This window comes from Entelurus aequoreus, linkage group LG27 (genome assembly GCF_033978785.1).
Source record: "Entelurus aequoreus isolate RoL-2023_Sb linkage group LG27, RoL_Eaeq_v1.1, whole genome shotgun sequence".
In the NCBI taxonomy this organism is placed as follows: domain Eukaryota; kingdom Metazoa; phylum Chordata; class Actinopteri; order Syngnathiformes; family Syngnathidae; genus Entelurus; species Entelurus aequoreus.
Window position 1 is genome coordinate 6,655,346 of NC_084757.1, and position 21,272 is coordinate 6,676,617.

General features: G+C 41.7%; 1 protein-coding gene across 3 annotated transcripts in view; it reads right to left on the reverse strand.

Moving 5' to 3' along the window:
* Positions 1-21,272, reverse strand: part of LOC133644581 (pre-B-cell leukemia transcription factor 1-like) — a 64,934-nt gene that overhangs the window by 9,699 nt on the left and 33,963 nt on the right. For 2 of the 3 annotated variants that reach the window (XM_062039191.1, XM_062039190.1), the window contains 4 exons: positions 7,699-7,946; positions 7,361-7,551; positions 4,424-4,559; positions 3,402-3,567 (listed from right to left, as the gene is read on the reverse strand). In XM_062039191.1, coding sequence (XP_061895175.1) covers positions 3,402-3,567; positions 4,424-4,559; positions 7,361-7,551; positions 7,699-7,946 — 741 coding nt within the window. The remainder of the gene's footprint in view (positions 1-3,401; positions 3,568-4,423; positions 4,560-7,360; positions 7,552-7,698; positions 7,947-21,272) is intronic. The other variant, XM_062039192.1, reaches the window with a different exon arrangement.

Consider the following 21,272-nt stretch of genomic DNA (forward strand, 5'->3'; position numbering starts at 1 on the left):
GGCTCCAAAATGGGCTAAAAAAAAAGTTAGTATGTTAATGTTAGCATGTAATGTATGTCTGAGGCATTCGGCTGCAAAATTTGCTCAAAAAGTTAGCACACTTATGTTAACATGCTAGCACGCCAACAGTTAGCATGTGTCAGGTACCAAGTTATATGAGTCTGAGGCATTCGGCTGCAAAACAGGCTAAATAGGTTAGCACACTAATGTTAATATGCTAACAGTTAACATGTGTCTGAAACATCTGGCTGCAAAATTGGCACAAAAAAAAGTTAGCACACTAATGTTAGCATGCTAACATTTAACATGTGTCTGAGGAATTTGGCTGCAAGATTGGCTAAAAACGTTAGCACAGTTATGCTAGCATGCTAACAGTTAGCCTGTGTCAGGTACCAAGTTATATGAGTCTCAGGCGTTTGGCAGCAAAATTGGCTAAAAAAGTAAGCATGCCAACGTTAGCGTGCTAGTATGCTAACAGTCAACATGTGTCCAGTACAAACTTATACGAGTCTGAGGCGGTCGGCTGCCAAATTGGCAAAATAAAAGTTAGCAAGCTAACAATTAGCATGTGGCCGCAAAATTGTCTAAATAAAAAAAGTCAGCAGGCTAATGTTAGTCATGCTGCCTGGCTGAGCCAATCAGAGGCCACGATACTGAACGTCTGCTTGTTTTGGTCTTGCCTTGTGGCCTAAACTACTACAGTATTTGTAGTTCATTTAGCCATCTTACTAAGCCATCTTACTAAGCGATCTTACTAAGTCATCTTACTAAGCCATCTTACTAAGTCATCTTACTAAGTCATCTTATTAAGCCATCTTACTAAGTCATCTTACTAAGTCATCTTATTAAGCCATCTTACTAAGTCATCTTACTAAGCCATCTTACTAAGCATCTTACTATCAATCAATCAATGTTTATTTACATAGCCCTAAATCACAAGTGTCTCAAAGGGCTGCACAAGCCACAACGACATCCTCGGTACAGTATTTGTAGTTCATTTAGCCATCTTACTAAGCCATCTTACTAAGCCATCTTACTAAGTCATCTTACTAAGCTATCTTACTAAGCCATCTTACTAAGTCATCTTACTAAGTCATCTTACTCAGCCATCTTACTAAGCCGTCTTACTAAGTCGTCTTACTAAGCCATCTTACTAGGTCATCTTACTCAGCCATCTTACTAAGCCATCTTACTAAGCCATCTTACTCAGCCATCTTACTAAGCCATCTTACTAAGCCATTTTACTAAGTCATCTTACTAAGTCATCTTACTAAGTCATCTTACTAAGTCATCTTACTAAGTCATCTTACTAAGTCATTTTACTAAGCCATCTTACTAAGCCATTTTACTAAGTCATCTTACTAAGTCATCTTACTAAGCCATCTTACTAAGCCATCTTACTAAGCCATTTTACTAAGCCATCTTACTAAGCCATTTTACTAAGTCATCTTACTAAGTCATCTTACTAAGTCATCTTACTCAGCCATCTTACTAAGCCGTCTTACTAAGTCATCTTACTAAGCCATCTTACTAGGTCATCTTACTCAGCCATCTTACTAAGCCATCTTACTAAGCCATCTTACTCAGCCATCTTACTCAGCCATCTTACTAAGCCATCTTACTAAGCCATTTTACTAAGTCATCTTACTAAGTCATCTTACTAAGTCATCTTACTAAGTCATCTTACTAAGTCATTTTACTAAGCCATCTTACTAAGCCATTTTACTAAGTCATCTTACTAAGTCATCTTACTAAGTCATCTTACTAAGCCATCTTACTAAGCCATCTTACTAAGCCATTTTACTAAGCCATCTTACTAAGCCATTTTACTAAGTCATCTTACTAAGTCATCTTACTAAGTCATCTTACTAAGTCATCTTACTAAGCCATCTTACTAAGCCATCTTACTAAGCCATCTTACTAAGCCATCTTACTAAGCCATCTTACTAAGCCATCTTACTAAGCATCTTACTAAGCCATCTTACTAAGTCATCTTACTAAGCCATCTTACTAAGCCATCTTACTAGGTCATCTTACTAAGTCATCTTACTAAGTCATCTTACTAAGCCATTTTACTAAGCCATCTTACTAAGCCATCTTACTAATCCATCTTACTAAGTCATCTTACTAAGCCATCTTACTAAGCCATCTTACTAAGTCATCTTACTAAGCCATCTTACTAAGTCATCTTACTAAGCCATCTTACTAAGCCATCTTACTAAGTCATCTTACTAAGCCATCTTACTAAGCCATCTTACTAAGTCATCTTACTAAGCCATCTTACTAAGTCATCTTACTAGGTCATCTTACTAAGCCATCTTACTAAGCCATCTTACTAAGCCATCTTACTAAGCCATCTTACTAGGTCATCTTACTGAGTCATCTTACTAAGCCATTTTACTAAGCCATCTTACTAAGCCATCTTACTAAGCCATCTTACTAAGTCAACTTACTAATCCATCTTACTAAGTCATCTTACTAAGTCATCTTACTAAGCCATCTTACTAAGCCATCTTACTAAGCCATTTTACTAAGCCATCTTACTAGGTCATCTTACTAAGCCATCTTACTAAGCCATCTTACTAAGCCATCTTACTAAGCCATCTTACTAAGTCATCTTACCAAGCCGTCTTACTAAGTCATCTTACCAAGCCGTCTTACTAAGTCATCTTACTAAGTCATCTTACTAAGTCATCTTACTAAGCCATCTTACTAAGCCATCTTACTAAGCCATCTTACTAAGTCATCTTACCAAGCCGTCTTACTAAGTCATCTTACCAAGCCGTCTTACTAAGTCATCTTACTAAGTCATCTTACTAAGTCATCTTACTAAGCCATCTTACTAAGCCATCTTACTAAGCCATCTTACTAAGTCATTTTACTAAGTCATCTTACTAAGTCATCTTACTAAGTCATCTTACTAAGCCATCTTACTAGGTCATCTTACTAAGCCATCTTACTAAGTCATCTTACTAAGCCATCTTACTAAGCCATCTTACTAAGCCATCTTACTAAGCCATCTTTATGCTGGAACAAGCTTCATTTAGGCCAATATTGTATACAAAAGAAGTAGTTTAGCATGTATTGATTGACAGATTATTGGTTTTACTATCTTTAATGTCCCAAAGTGGACCCGCACCCTCCAAGTTTGGACACCCGTGTTCTAGAAGGGAGCTACAGGTGTTCTAGAAGGGAGCTACAGGTGTTCTAGAAGGGAGCTACAGGTGTTCTAGAAGGGAGCTACAGGAAATCCTCGCTTGAAGTGAAAGTATTTTTTCTGTATTAATTATAATCTAACAAGGCGAGCAGGTTTGGTTCCGCTCGAAGTCACAAGTGGGTCAGAGGAAAAAGCTTGCGTGTCAAAGTGGACCAGAACCAGGAGCAGAGACTTCCTGTCTCACCTGCAGAGTTTGGCGTGGCGGGAGAATTTGCTCGGCTTCTGTGCGACGACGACGACGCGTTTGCCGCATTGACGGCGGTTCTGGCGGCGTACACGTTGGCTTCTTCCTGGAACTTACCAATGTTCTTCTTGTATCGGATTCTTTTGTTGCCAAACCAGTTGGAAACCTGAGCACACAAACACCATCATTGGTCACAATATCCCTGGGGGCGGAGCCTCTGAGAGGTCGTCTCCTTTACTTCCTGTTTCCTGTTCAAATGCCGCCCATCTAGGTGGCTGTATTTGTTAACAGTGCCACAAGGGGGCGTACCTGTGCCATAACAGTGCCACAAGGGGGCGTACCTATGCCATGACAGTGCCACAAGGGGGCGTACCTGTGCCATAACAGTGCCACAAGGGGGCGTACCTGTGCCATGACAGTGCCACAAGGGGGCGTACCTGTGCCATGACAGTGCCACAAGGGGGCGTACCTGTGCCATGACAGTGCCACAAGGGGGCGTACCTGTGCCATAACAGTGCCACAAAGGGGCGTACCTGTGCCATAACAGTGCCACAAAGGGGCGTACCTGTGCCATAACAGTGCCACAAAGGGGCGTACCTGTGCCATAACAGTGCCACAAAGGGGCGTACCTGTGCCATAACAGTGCCACAAGGGGGCGTACCTGTGCCATAACAGTGCCACAAAAGGGGCGTACCTGTGCCATAACAGTGCCACAAGGGGGGTACCTGTGCCACAACAGTGCCACAAGGGGGCGTACCTGTGCCACAAGGGGGCGTACCTGTGCCATGACAGTGCCACAAGGGGGGTACCTGTGCCACAACAGTGCCACAAGGGGGCGTACCTGTGCCACAAGGGGGCGTACCTGTGCCATGACAGTGCCACAAGGGGGCGTACCTGTGCCATAACAGTGCCACAAGGGGGCATACCTGTGCCATAACAGTGCCACAAGGGGGCGTACCTGTGCCATGACAGTGCCACAAGGGGGCGTACCTGTGCCATGACAGTGCCACAAGGGGGCGTACCTGTGCCATAGTGATGGCGCACTTTTTGGCCAGCTCCTCTTTGGCCTCCTCGCTGGGGTAAGGATTACTGAGGTGCGAGTAGAAGTACTCGTTGAGGATCTCCGTCGCCTGCTTGTTGAAGTTTCGTCTTTTGCGTCTGGAAAAAAACACAAACGTCAACACGTAAAATGAAGCATTCATGATTGTAGATAATGGTCTCTAAAAACATGTTCCACGTACATCTCGTGACCCTAATATGAAGCGAGTATAAACAATATTGTTATTATCAGCGCTGACGCAGAGGGACTACTTTTAGCGGCGCTACATTGACATATTGTGAGCTGCTGCATGGCCTCCGAGTTGGTGAAAGTTCACTCTAAATGACAAACTCTCACATTTGGCAACTTTGGCATTCAACTTAGAAAGACACACAAATATTCTTGTTTATGCCCATTAGTTGTTGTTTTTTTTGTATTATAATGAATTCTTCATCTAAAGAAAGAAATCCACATCCCATGAGAGCAGACATTGTACAGTAAGTGATTGTTTCATTCTGTTCATAGTTTGTAGTTCTTGTTTAGCACTTGCTGGATCTGCTTCTAGAACTTCTACTTACATTCACTTTAAAGAAATACAGGTTTTGGACCGGGTTGTAAGGGTATAATCCAGCGCTACTAATGAAGTAAAAAAAGGTACTATACGGCCTTTGAAAAATTCTGGTACTTTTTTTGAAATGGTAACATTGCTGGTAATGTGAGCAGACAGAAGAGGGACAATGTACGTATTGTGGCTTTAAAATGCACTGCAGAGTCTTGGCTAGCTGGCTGGCTAAGCGGCTAACCCCTTCACAGTGTTTTAGCTACTTCTAAATCACTAATCCTGGTCTCCATGGCGACAAATGAAGTACGTTTCTTACAAGTATCATTATCACTGGAGGACGAGGAATAGCTAAACATGCTTCACTACACACCGTAGGAGGATACAATAGCTAAACCGCCGTCACAATGTAAACAAATGCCATGGGTGGATCTACACCTGAAATCCACTGTAATGATACCAAGTACAGGAGTGTATCTAGTCGATACTACTATGATTACATCCATATTTTTTATCGTCACAAAATCTTTTTATTTTTTTAAATTCATATGTTTATAAAGTCAGTAAATATGTCCCTGGACACATGAGGACTTTGAATATGACCAATGTATGATCCTGTAACTACTTGGTATCACATCCATACCTAAATGTGTGGTATCATCCAAAACTAATGTCAAGTATCAAAGAAGAGAAGAATAAGTGATTATTACATTTGAACAGAAGTGTAGATAGAACATGTTCAAACAGAAAATAAGCAGATATTAACAGTAAATGAACAAGTAGATAAATAATCAATTTTTTACAGTTTGTCCCTCATAATGTGTACAAAATAATAGGTGTATAAATGACACAATATGTTACTGCATACGTCAGCAGACTAATTAGGAGTCTTTGTTTGTTTACTTACTACTAAAAGACAAGTTGTCACTATTTTATTTAAAGGCCTACTGAAATGAATTTTTTTAATTTAAACGGGGATAGCAGATCTATTCTATGTGTCATACTTGATCATTTCGCGATATTGCCATATTTTTGCTGAAAGGATTTAGTAAAGAACAACGACGATAAAGATTGCAACTTTTGGTATCTGATAAAAAAAAGGCTTGCACCTACCGGAAGTAGCGTGACGTGGTCAGTTGAACATATACGCAAAGTTCCCTATTGTTTACAATGATGGCCGCATGAAGTGAGAGAGATTCGGACCGAGAAAGCGACAATTTCCCCATTAATTTGAGCGAGGATGAAAGATTTGTGGATGAGGAAAGTGCAAGTGAAGGACTAGTGGGGAGTGGAAGCGATTCAGATAGGGAAGATGCTGTGAGAGCCGGGGGTGACCTGATATTCAGCTGGGAATGACTACAACAGTAAATAAACACAAGACATATATATACTCTATTAGCCACAACACAACCAGGCTTATATTTAATATGCCACAAATTAATCCTGCATAACAAACACCTAGGTGTTTGTTATGCTAGCTCCTCTGCTAGCTCCTAGCTCCATAGAACACGCCAATACAATTCAAACACCTGATCAACACACACAATCACTCAGCCCAAAAGACCGTTCACCTAACCCAAGGTTCATAACGCTTATATATTTAAAAAAAGTTACATACGTGACGCGCACGTACGGTCAAGCTATCAAATGTTTAGAAGCCAAAGCTGCATACTCACGGTAGCACGTCTGCGTCTTTGTCATCCAAATAAAAGTAATCCTGGTAAGAGTCTGTGTTGTCCCAGTTCTCTACAGGCGTCTGTGTATCGAAGTCAAAAGTCCTCCTGGTTAGAGTCTCTGTTATCCGAGTTCTTCCATCTTGACTGCATCTTCCGGGAATGTAAACAAAGAAGCGCCGGCTGTGTGCGTGTTGCTGCTGACTTCCCTCGCAAAATAGACGCTTCGCACTGACAACTTTCTTCTTTGCTTGCTCAGCTTCTTTCTCCATAATGCAATGAACATAATTGCAACAGATTCACCAACACAGATGTCCAGAATACACCCGGAATGAGATGAAAACAGCTATTTCGTATTGGCTTCAATGTGGAAGGCATACCCGTGTTCCCCGGGCTACGTCACGCGCATACGTCATCCTCAGAGGCGTTTCGAACCGGAAGTTTAGCGGCAAATTTAAAATGTCACTTTATAAGTTAACCCGGCCGTATTGGCATGTGTTATAATGTTAAGATTTCATCATTGATATATAAACTATCAGACTGCGTGGTCGGTAGTAGTGGCTTTCAGTAGGCCTTTAAGGACTAAATGACAATAATAAACACGTTTCATGTACACTAATAATGACATTTTTTTGTGATATGGAAATACATTTTGGTAGCGGTACAGGTACGGAGCCAGCCGACACACCTGGCGTCCAGGAAGCGTGAGCGCAGGATCATGACAGCTTCACACGTGCTCTGCTTGAGTTGCATCTGGATGGAGTTGAACTTGCGATGGATGATAGTCACCATGCGCTCGATCTCCTTGGCCGAGATGGGCCTGGTGCGCGACTGCTCCCTCAGCAGGTTCATCACGTGGCTCGTGAACTCGCTGCACGCCTGCGCACACACACACATGAACACACACACACACATGAGCACACACACACACACACACACACATGAACACACACACACACATGAACACACACACACGTAAAAAAGTCACCAAAAAGTCCCAATAGAGCGTAGACGTCATCGTCTCACCTGTTCGTACTTCTCCAGCTCGGTGTGGTAGATCTGTCGGATCTGAGTCAGCTTGGCTCGGTAGTCCGAGTGTTCCACGGAGTTGTCGGTGGCGACTCCGCCCCCCGCCGCCGCCGCCGCGGCCGCCGCCGCCACCGAGACCCCGCCCTTGTCCGGCCCGGACACGCCCTCTGCCAGCAGCATGTTGTCCAGCCTCATGAGCTGGGTGTCGGGGGGCTCCTCCTCCTGAGGGCCGCGGATACTCAGCACTGACCAAACAGGGAGAGGTCAAAGGTCACTGGCACCATCATGCGCTTTTTCTCCCCGTGACCTCTGACCTCAGTGTGGGAAAGGCAGCGACACAAGACTAGTGTTAGCGGTTAGCTTTAGCCAAGTCACTGTGATGAAGTCATTAATGGCAGTAATTAATCCCTCATTAGCATAATTAATCAGTGAAGTCTGCAGCATCCCAGCACGCTTGAACCTACCCCCCGCTGCTCCACATTAATTAACAGTCATGTCAATTAACAAGCTGGGGCCTAATTGTTAACGTCCTGCAGCACAATCATTAGCATTCTAATATTAGCATGCTAGCTTTTTTTTGCTAATTTTGCAAACATACCCGTCAGCGTCAAATATTTTGTTACTTGATTTTTTATTAAGCTAGTTCTGTAGGTAAACATTAGGGTTGCATGGTTTACTGCTACTAGTAAAGTCCCGCTGTAATGATACAAAGTACTGCTGTAATGATACCAAGTACAAGAGCGTGTCTAGTCCAAACAACAATCAATATTTTTTATCACCAAAAAATATACAAATATAAAAAGGGAAAAATATTGTTATGTATATTATGTTTCTAAACTCGGGAAATATGTGTACCTGGACACATAAGGACTGTATGATCCTGTAACTACTTGGTATCGACATGATCCATACCTAAATGTGTGGTATCATCCAAAACTAATGTCAAGTATCAAAGAAGAGAAGAATAAGTGATTATTACATTTGAACAGAAGTGTAGATAGAACATGTTGAAAGAGAAAATAAGCAGATATTAACAGTAAATGAACATTTTTTACAGTTTGTCCCTCATAATGTGTAGAAAATAATAGGTGTATAAATGACACAATATGTTACTGCATACGTCAGCAGACTAATTAGGAGTCTTTGTTTACTTATTTAAGGACAAAATTGTTCTTTGTTTGCAATAATAAACATATGTTTAATGTAACGTAAGATTTGATGTTCAAATAAAGCCAATAATGACATTTTTGTGGTCCCCTTTATTTAGAAAAATATCGAAAAGTATCTAAATACATTTTGGTACCGGTAGCAAAATATTGGTATGGAGACAACGCTAAGTATACATACACACCTCAGTCACATTTTGGTACTTAATGCATGCTAATGTTAGCATGCTAGCATTTGATCTATTTTTCAGGTACACACCTCAAAGTAGTATATTTTCATATTTGACACACATTACAGTTAGCTATTTTTTTTAGCTAATTTAGCAAGAATAGACCTCAGTGTCATATATTTTGGTATTTCATTCATGCTAACGGTTAGCATGTTAGCATTGTACTGTTAGCATGCCAGCCTGTTGGATTTTTGAGCAATTTTTTTCCATATTTTCTGTTACCTGAAACTAACTCTTAGCATTTCAGTTCGACTTTGGCATTGAATTTTGTAGTTCTTTGAAAAGAACATCTATATACTGTCCTGGTTTGGAAGGTGAAAACTGCCAAAATGGCCTCCAAATCCTTTAATTGGTCAGTCTGTGGCCCTCACTTATCGGGTGTACCCTCTAAAATAAAACTGCATCATACTGACCACAATATTTAGAAAGTGTAGTCTTTGCTGCGCCCCCCAAAACAAGAACTATGGACACGCATCACATGACCTAGTGACCCACTGCATGGGCAGACAACAACACCCGCAGGACAAGAACGTCATTAGGTGGTCCTATTAGGGTCAGAGAGTAGATATAATGTGGCTCGCAAACATAAAGACCGCCCCTCGCAGGAAGACATAGTCCCCGAAAAGCAAGACCGGCACATAAATATTAGGACAACAAATAAATGAATCTGTTCCAAGGTTTTTGTTTGCATCAATGATGGACTTGTTTGGCAACACAAAGATAGTCAGTCAGATGACATGACAACACAAAGATAGTCAGTCAGATGACATAACAACACAAAGATAGTCAGTCAGATGACATGACAACACAAAGATAGTCAGTCAGATGGCATGACAACACAAAGATAGTCAGTCGGATGACATAACAACACAAACATAGTCAGTCAGATGACATAACAACACAAAGATAGTCAGTCAAATGACATAACAACACAAAGATAGTCAGTCAGATGACATAACAACACAAAGATAGTCAGTCAGATGACATAACAACACAAAGATAGTCAGTCAGATGACATAACAACACAAAGATAGTCAGTCAGATGACATAACAACACAAAGATAGTCAGTCAGATGACATAACAACACAAACATAGTCAGTCAGATGACATAACAACACAAAGATAGTCAGTCAGATGACATAACAACACAAAGATAGTCAGTCGGATGACATAACAACACAAAGATAGTCAGTCAGATGACATAACAACACAAAGATAGTCAGTCAGATGACATAACACAAAGATAGTCAGTCAGATGACATAACAACACAAAGATAGTCAGTCAGATGACATAACAACACAAAGATAGTCAGTCAGATGACATAACAACACAAAGATAGTCAGTCAGATGACATAACACAAAGATAGTCAGTCAGATGACATAACAACACAAAGATAGTCAGTCAGATGACATAACAACACAAAGATAGTCAGTCAGATGACATAACAACACAAAGATAGTCAGTCAGATGACATAACAACACAAAGATAGTCAGTCAGATGACATAACAACACAAAGATAGTCAGTCAGATGACATAACAACACAAAGATAGTCAGTCAGATGACATAACAACACAAAGATAGTCAGTCAGATGACATAACAACACAAACATAGTCAGTCAGATGACATAACAACACAAAGATAGTCAGTCGGATGACATAACAACACAAAGATAGTCAGTCAGATGACATAACAACACAAAGATAGTCAGTCAGATGACATAACAACACAAAGATAGTCAGTCGGATGACATAACAACACAAAGATAGTCAGTCAGATGACATAACAACACAAAGATAGTCAGTCAGATGACATAACACAAAGATAGTCAGTCAGATGACATAACAACACAAAGATAGTCAGTCAGATGACATAACAACACAAAGATAGTCAGTCAGATGACATAACAACACAAAGATAGTCAGTCAGATGACATAACAACACAAAGATAGTCAGTCAGATGACATAACAACACAAAGATAGTCAGTCAGATGACAACAACACAAAGATAGTCAGTCAGATGACATAACAACACAAAGATAGTCAGTCAGATGACATAACAACACAAAGATAGTCAGTCAGATGACATAACAACACAAAGATAGTCAGTCAGATGACATAACAACACAAAGATAGTCAGTCAGATGACATAACAACACAAAGATAGTCAGTCAGATGACATAACAACATAAAGATAGTCATGAAGAAGTGATGGGACTGACAACTTCCACATTTGGACCACAACTACTACATCAACGTTTTAAACATGCTTGAAAGGACTGAAATGGAACAGGAAGTATTAACAATGGAAACGTAAACAGGAAGTGGAAACATGAAAGAGCGTTTTGAGATGAAAGTCAACGCGAGAGGAAACAGGAAGTGCACCCTCTGTGACCGCGTGAAGGCCACACCCCTCAGCTCTTTGATACTCTCAAATGGCCGTATGTAACACATTACACGTTGGCCACGCCCCTAAAAGGCCATTGTGAGTTTTTCTGAGGGCCCTAACAACAGCTGGTTATGAACTCCTACTTACACTCAGTCATGTGACTTTAATGAGCTCATTCTGAGGTCATCTTCTTGACACGATTATCACGTCATCATAACCACACACTGGGACTATCATCGTGACATCATGCTATCATAGTGACGCCACAATGACACCATACTGATATCATGACGCCACCATGACATCATCAAGCAATCATCATGACATCTTCCTGATATCATTGTGACATCATCATGACACCAGAACGACATGGCATCCTGAAGTCACCATGACATCATCCTGATGCAATCATGACAACATGACATCATCCTGATGCAAACATGACATCATCATGATTCCACCATGACAACATGACATCATCATGATTCCACCATGACAACATGACATCATCCTGATGCAATCATGACAACATGACATCATCCTGATGCAATCATGACAACATGACATTATCATGATTCCACCATGACAACATGACATCATCATGATTCCACCATGACAACATGACATCATCCTGATGCAATCATGACAACATGACATTATCATGATTCCACCATGACAACATGACATCATCATGATTCCACCATGACAACATGACATCATCCTGATGCAATCATGACAACATGACATCATCATGATTCCACCATGACAACATGACATCATCATGATTCCACCATGACAACATGACATCATCATGATTCCACCATGACAACATGACATCATCATTATTCCACCATGACAACATGACATCATCCTGATTCCACCGTGACAACGTGACATCATGATTCCACCATGACAACATCATGATTCCACCGTGACAACATGACATCATGATTCCACCGTGACAACATGACATCATCATGATTCCACCGTGACAACGTGACATCATCATGATTCCACCATGACAACATGACATCATCATGACTCCACCATGACAACATGACATCATCATGATTCCACCGTGACAACATGACATCATCATGATTCCACCGTGACAACATGACATCATCATGATTCCAACATGACATCATCATGATTCCACCGTGACAACATGACATCATCATGATTCCACCATGACAACATGACATCCTGATGCAATCATGACAACATGACATTATCATGATTCCACCATGACATCATGATTCCACCGTGACAACATGACATCATGATTCCATTCGGACAACGTGACATCATCATGATTCCACCATGACAACATGACATCATCATGATTCCACCATGACAACATGACATCATCATGATTCCACCATGACAACATGATCATCATGATTCCACCGTGACAACATGACATCATCATGATTCCAACATGACATCATCATGATTCCACCGTGACAACATGACATCATCATGATTCCACCATGACAACATGACATCCTGATGCAATCATGACAACATGACATTATCATGATTCCACCATGACATCATGATTCCACCGTGACAACATGACATCATGATTCCATTCGGACAACGTGACATCATCATGATTCCACCATGACAACATGACATCATCATGATTCCACCATGACAACATGACATCATCATGATTCCACCATGACAACATGATCATCATGATTCCACCGAGACAACATGACATCATCATGATTCCATCGTGACAACATGACATCATCATGATTCCACCGTGACAACATGACATCATCATGATTCCATCGTGACATCATCATGATTCCACCATGACAACATGACATCATCCTGATGCAATCATGACAACATGACATTATCATGATTTCACCATGACAACATGACATCATCCTGATGCAATCATGACAACATGACATTATCATGACTCCACCATGACAACATCATGATTCCACCATGACAACATGACATCATCATGATTCCACCATGACAACATGACATCATCCTGATGCAATCATGACAACATGACATCATCATGATTCCACCATGACATGATTATCATGATTCCACTGTGATGTGACATCATCATGATTCCACCATGACAACATGACATCATCCTGATTCCACCATGACATGATTATCATGATTCCACTGTGACGTGACATCATCATGATTCCACCATGACATGATTATCATGATTCCACTGTGACGTGACATCATCATGATTCCACCATGACATCATCATGATTCCACCATGACATGATTATCATGATTCCACTGTGACGTGACATCATCATGATTCCACTATGACATGATTATCATGATTCCACTGTGACGTGACATCATCATGATTCCACCATGACAACATGACATCATCCTGATGCAATCATGACAACATGACATCATCATGATTCCACCATGACAACATGACATCATCATGATTCCACCATGACAACATGACATCATCATGATTCCACCATGACATCATCATTATTCCACCATGACAACATGACATCATCCTGATTCCACCGTGACAACGTGACATCATGATTCCACCATGACAACATCATGATTCCACCGTGACAACATGACATCATGATTCCACCGTGACAACATGACATCATCATGATTCCACCGTGACAACGTGACATCATCATGATTCCACCATGACAACATGACATCATCATGATTCCAACATGACATCATCATGATTCCACCGTGACAACATGACATCATCATGATTCCACCGTGACATCATCATGATTCCACCATGACAACATGACATCATCATGATTCCACCATGACAACATGACATCATCCTGATGTAATCATGACAACATGACATTATCATGATTTCACCATGACAACATGACATCATCCTGATGCAATCATGACATTATCATGACTCCACCATGACAACATCATGATTCCACCATGACATCATCATGATTCCACCATGACAACATGACATCATCCTGATGCAATCATGACAACATGACATCATCACGATTCCACCATGACATGATTATCATGATTCCACTGTGACGTGACATCATCATGATTCCACCATGACAACATGACATCATCCTGATTCCACCATGACAACATGACATCATCCTGATTCCACCATGACATGATTATCATGATTCCACTGTGACGTGACATCATCATGATTCCACCATGACAACATGACATCATCCTGATTCCACCATGACATGATTATCATGATTCCACTGTGACGTGACATCATCATGATTCCACCATGACATGATTATCATGATTCCACTGTGACGTGACATCATCATGATTCCACCATGACAACATGACATCATCATGATTCCACCATGACATGATTATCATGATTCCACTGTGACGTGACATCATCATGATTCCACCATGACAACATGACATCATCATGATTCCACCATGACATGATTATCATGATTCCACTGTGACGTGACATCATCATGATTCCACCATGACAACATGACACCACCATGACAACATGACATTATCATGACACCACCATGACAACATGACATCATCATGATTCCACCGTGACAACATGACATCATCATGATTCCAACATGACATCATCATGATTCCACCGTGACAACATGACATCATCATGATTCCACCATGACAACATGACATCCTGATGCAATCATGACAACATGACATTATCATGATTCCACCATGACATCATGATTCCACCGTGACAACATGACATCATGATTCCATTCGGACAACGTGACATCATCATGATTCCACCATGACAACATGACATCATCATGATTCCACCATGACAACATGACATCATCATGATTCCACCATGACAACATGATCATCATGATTCCACCGTGACAACATGACATCATCATGATTCCAACATGACATCATCATGATTCCACCGTGACAACATGACATCATCATGATTCCACCATGACAACATGACATCCTGATGCAATCATGACAACATGACATTATCATGATTCCACCATGACATCATGATTCCACCGTGACAACATGACATCATGATTCCATTCGGACAACGTGACATCATCATGATTCCACCATGACAACATGACATCATCATGATTCCACCATGACAACATGACATCATCATGATTCCACCATGACAACATGATCATCATGATTCCACCGTGACAACATGACATCATCATGATTCCATCGTGACAACATGACATCATCATGATTCCACCGTGACAACATGACATCATCATGATTCCATCGTGACATCATCATGATTCCACCATGACAACATGACATCATCCTGATGCAATCATGACAACATGACATTATCATGATTTCACCATGACAACATGACATCATCCTGATGCAATCATGACAACATGACATTATCATGACTCCACCATGACAACATCATGATTCCACCATGACAACATGACATCATCATGATTCCACCATGACAACATGACATCATCCTGATGCAATCATGACAACATGACATCATCATGATTCCACCATGACATGATTATCATGATTCCACTGTGATGTGACATCATCATGATTCCACCATGACAACATGACATCATCCTGATTCCACCATGACATGATTATCATGATTCCACTGTGACGTGACATCATCATGATTCCACCATGACATGATTATCATGATTCCACTGTGACGTGACATCATCATGATTCCACCATGACATCATCATGATTCCACCATGACATGATTATCATGATTCCACTGTGACGTGACATCATCATGATTCCACTATGACATGATTATCATGATTCCACTGTGACGTGACATCATCATGATTCCACCATGACAACATGACATCATCCTGATGCAATCATGACAACATGACATCATCATGATTCCACCATGACAACATGACATCATCATGATTCCACCATGACAACATGACATCATCATGATTCCACCATGACATCATCATTATTCCACCATGACAACATGACATCATCCTGATTCCACCGTGACAACGTGACATCATGATTCCACCATGACAACATCATGATTCCACCGTGACAACATGACATCATGATTCCACCGTGACAACATGACATCATCATGATTCCACCGTGACAACGTGACATCATCATGATTCCACCATGACAACATGACATCATCATGATTCCAACATGACATCATCATGATTCCACCGTGACAACATGACATCATCATGATTCCACCGTGACATCATCATGATTCCACCATGACAACATGACATCATCATGATTCCACCATGACAACATGACATCATCCTGATGTAATCATGACAACATGACATTATCATGATTTCACCATGACAACATGACATCATCCTGATGCAATCATGACATTATCATGACTCCACCATGACAACATCATGATTCCACCATGACATCATCATGATTCCACCATGACAACATGACATCATCCTGATGCAATCATGACAACATGACATCATCACGATTCCACCATGACATGATTATCATGATTCCACTGTGACGTGACATCATCATGATTCCACCATGACAACATGACATCATCCTGATTCCACCATGACAACATGACATCATCCTGATTCCACCATGACATGATTATCATGATTCCACTGTGACGTGACATCATCATGATTCCACCATGACAACATGACATCATCCTGATTCCACCATGACATGATTATCATGATTCCACTGTGACGTGACATCATCATGATTCCACCATGACATGATTATCATGATTCCACTGTGACGTGACATCATCATGATTCCACCATGACAACATGACATCATCATGATTCCACCATGACATGATTATCATGATTCCACTGTGACGTGACATCATCATGATTCCACCATGACAACATGACATCATCATGATTCCACCATGACATGATTATCATGATTCCACTGTGACGTGACATCATCATGATTCCACCATGACAACATGACACCACCATGACAACATGACATTATCATGACACCACCATGACAACATGACATCATCATGATTCCACCATGGTGTGACATCATCATGACGCCACATGGCGCCACCATGACGACATATTATCATGGCGCCACATGACGTCAGCGTGTCACGCTAGTGTCTGGTGAACATGAAGGGGGTGGAGTTATACTGGAAAGGCCGTGTTTCCATGACAACTAAAAAAAAGTAAATAAGCTCCATTAGCCGCACGCTGTGTCTCAAAGATAAGCACGAAGAGGTTCAAATATCACGGTCAGCTGCTCATTAACAAGCAGGAAGTCACACACGTCAATAAAGGGGGGCGGGAGGGGGTGTTTTAATGTGACACCTTGAGGCGGATAACGAGGCGAGAGCACGGCGCCACAGTGGAGTTCATTAGGCCGCCGCTGAAGGATCCTGCCGGGCGCCGCTAACGACATGGGAGGATTGGGACGCGACACTCCATGAAAAAAACATGAACGCTGTCAGCTCTGACGCCCTCTGGAACGTTCCGCAGCGGCCCAGCGGACGATCCCAGACCCAGGAACAACATCACACCAGTGCAATTAAAAAGGACGTGCCTCCCTCCCGACTGCTTTAATGGCCGCCATCTTGGCGCCGTCCGCCTTGACGACCACACACGCACAAGACTCCCAGTTTGACCAGTATGTCACTTTGTTTCCACACACGCACAAGACTCCCAGTTTGACCAGTATGTCACTTTGTTTACACACACGCACAAGACTCCCAGTTTGACCAGTATGTCACTTTGTTTACACACACATGCACAAGACTCCCAGTTTGACCAGTATGTCACTTTGTTTACACACACGCACAAGACTCCCAGTTTGACCAGTATGTCACTTTGTTTACACACACGCACAAGACTCCCAGTTTGACCAGTATGTCACTTTGTTTACACACACGCACAAGACTCCCAGTTTGACCAGTATGTCACTTTGTTTCCACACACGCACAAGACTCCCAGTTTGACCAGTATGTCACTTTGTTTACACACACGCACAAGACTCCCAGTTTGACCAGTATGTCACTTTGTTTACACACACATGCACAAGACTCCCAGTTTGACCAGTATGTCACTTTGTTTACACACACGCACAAGACTCCCAGTTTGACCAGTATGTCACTTTGTTTACACACACGCACAAGACTCCCAGTTTGACCAGTATGTCACTTTGTTTACACACACGCACAAGACTCCCAGTTTGACCAGTATGTCACTTTGTTTACACGCACGCACAAGACTCCCAGTTTGACCAGTATGTCACTTTGTTTCCACACACACGCACAAGACTCCCAGTTTGACCAGTATGTCACTTTGTTTCCACACACGCACAAGACTCCCAGTTTGACCAGTATGTCACTTTGTTTACACACACGCACAAGACTCCCAGTTTGACCAGTATGTCACTTTGTTTCCACACACGCACAAGACTCCCAGTTTGACCAGTATGTCACTTTGTTTACACACACGCACAAGACTCCCAGTTTGACCAGTATGTCACTTTGTTTACACACACGCACAAGACTCCCAGTTTGACCAGTATGTCACTTTGTTTCCACACACACGCACAAGACTCCCAGTTTGACCAGTATGTCACTTTGTTTCCACACACGCACAAGACTCCCAGTTTGACCAGTATGTCACTTTGTTTACACACACGCACAAGACTCCCAGTTTGACCAGTATGTCACTTTGTTTACACACACGCACAAGACTCCCAGTTTGACCAGTATGTCACTTTGTTTACACACACATGCACAAGACTCCCAGTTTGACCAGTATGTCACTTTGTTTACACACACGCACAAGACTCCCAGTTTGACCAGTATGTCACTTTGTTTACACACACGCACAAGACTCCCAGTTTGACCAGTATGTCACTTTGTTTACACACACGCACAAGACTCCCAGTTTGACCAGTATGTCACTTTGTTTACACACACGCACAAGACTCCCAGTTTGACCAGTATGTCACTTTGTTTACACACACGCACAAGACTCCCAGTTTGACCAGTATGTCACTTTGTTTACACACACGCACAAGACTCCCAGTTTGACCAGTATGTCACTTTGTTTCCACACACGCACAAGACTCCCAGTTTGACCAGTATGTCACTTTGTTTCCACACACGCACAAGACTCCCAGTTTGACCAGTATGTCACTTTGTTTACACACACGCACAAGACTCCCAGTTTGACCAGTATGTCACTTTGTTTACACACACGCACAAGACTCCCAGTTTGACCAGTATGTCACTTTGTTTACACACACGCACAAGACTCCCAGTTTGACCAGTATGTCACTTTGTTTACACACACGCACAAGACTCCCAGTTTGACCAGTATGTCACTTTGTTTACACACACGCACAAGACTCCCAGTTTGACCAGTATGTCACTTTGTTTACACACACGCACAAGACTCCCAGTTTGACCAGTATGTCACTTTGTTTACACACACGCACAAGACTCCCAGTTTGACCAGTATGTCACTTTGTTTACACACACGCACAAGACTCCCAGTTTGACCAGTATGTCACTTTGTTTACACACACGCACAAGACTCCCAGTTTGACCAGTATGTCACTTTGTTTACACACACGCACAAGACTCCCAGTTTGACCAGTATGTCACTTTGTTTACACACACGCACAAGACTCCCAGTTTGACCAGTATGTCACTTTGTTTACACACACGCACAAGACTCCCAGTTTGACCAGTATGTCACTTTGTTTACACACACGCACAAGACTCCCAGTTTGACCAGTATGTCACTTTGTTTACACACACGCACAAGACTCCCAGTTTGACCAGTATGTCACTTTGTTTACACACACGCACAAGACTCCCAGTTTGACCAGTACGGTCCAAGCTATTGAATACCGGTACAGTATGCTAAAAAGAACAGTAAGCAGCTATGTTTTATTAATATACCGTAGCTGCGTGTGTCAAATACTGTATAAGTCATGAAATGACTCCCGCCTCCTGGTGGTAGAGGGCGCTGCCGCGCTAGTGATCCTTCTTGCGACTTCCGGTACTGCAGAAGAAGTGACTACACGCAGCAAGAGATTTTTTTTTTTTTCCTTTGCCTGAACTTTTAACAAGGAGGATTACATACCGGTATCTAAAATAAAACAGTTTTCTAAACTGGACTTTCAATGGAAGCAGGAGGTAATAATTAAAGGAATATCTCCATCGAGACAGAGAGACTTTTAAAACTGAAGAAAGAAAATAAGGAAGACTTCTATAAACAAGTTATCGATGCTTTTGGTCAGAAGGAGCTGCAAATGGACTCCATTTATAAGTACAGGTAAGACCATAATAAAGTTTTTTTGTATTAAATGTGCTTTTCATGATGGTATGCTTACATCACACTCAAAGCGCACGCCTAAATTTACCGCATTCCTTTTGGTAAACGCCGGAGTGAGAAGAGGTTTTAAAATAATTAGCGCATGCACGGCCATCCCGCAGGCTTCCGGTAAACGCCGGAGTGACAGGAGGTTTTAAATTAATTAGCGCCGCTGTGGCTATTCAAGGAAATACGGTACTTAAAGGCCTACTGAAAGCCACTACTAGCGACCACGCAGTCTGATAGTTTATATATCAATGATGACATCTTAACATTGCAACACATGCCAATACGGCCGGGTTAACTTATAAAGTGACATTTTACATTTGCCGCCACACTTCCGCTTGAAAAACTCCTTTGGATATGATTTATGCGCGTGACGTCACAAAAGCAACGGAAGTGGTTGGACCCCATCGGACCCGATAGAAAAGCC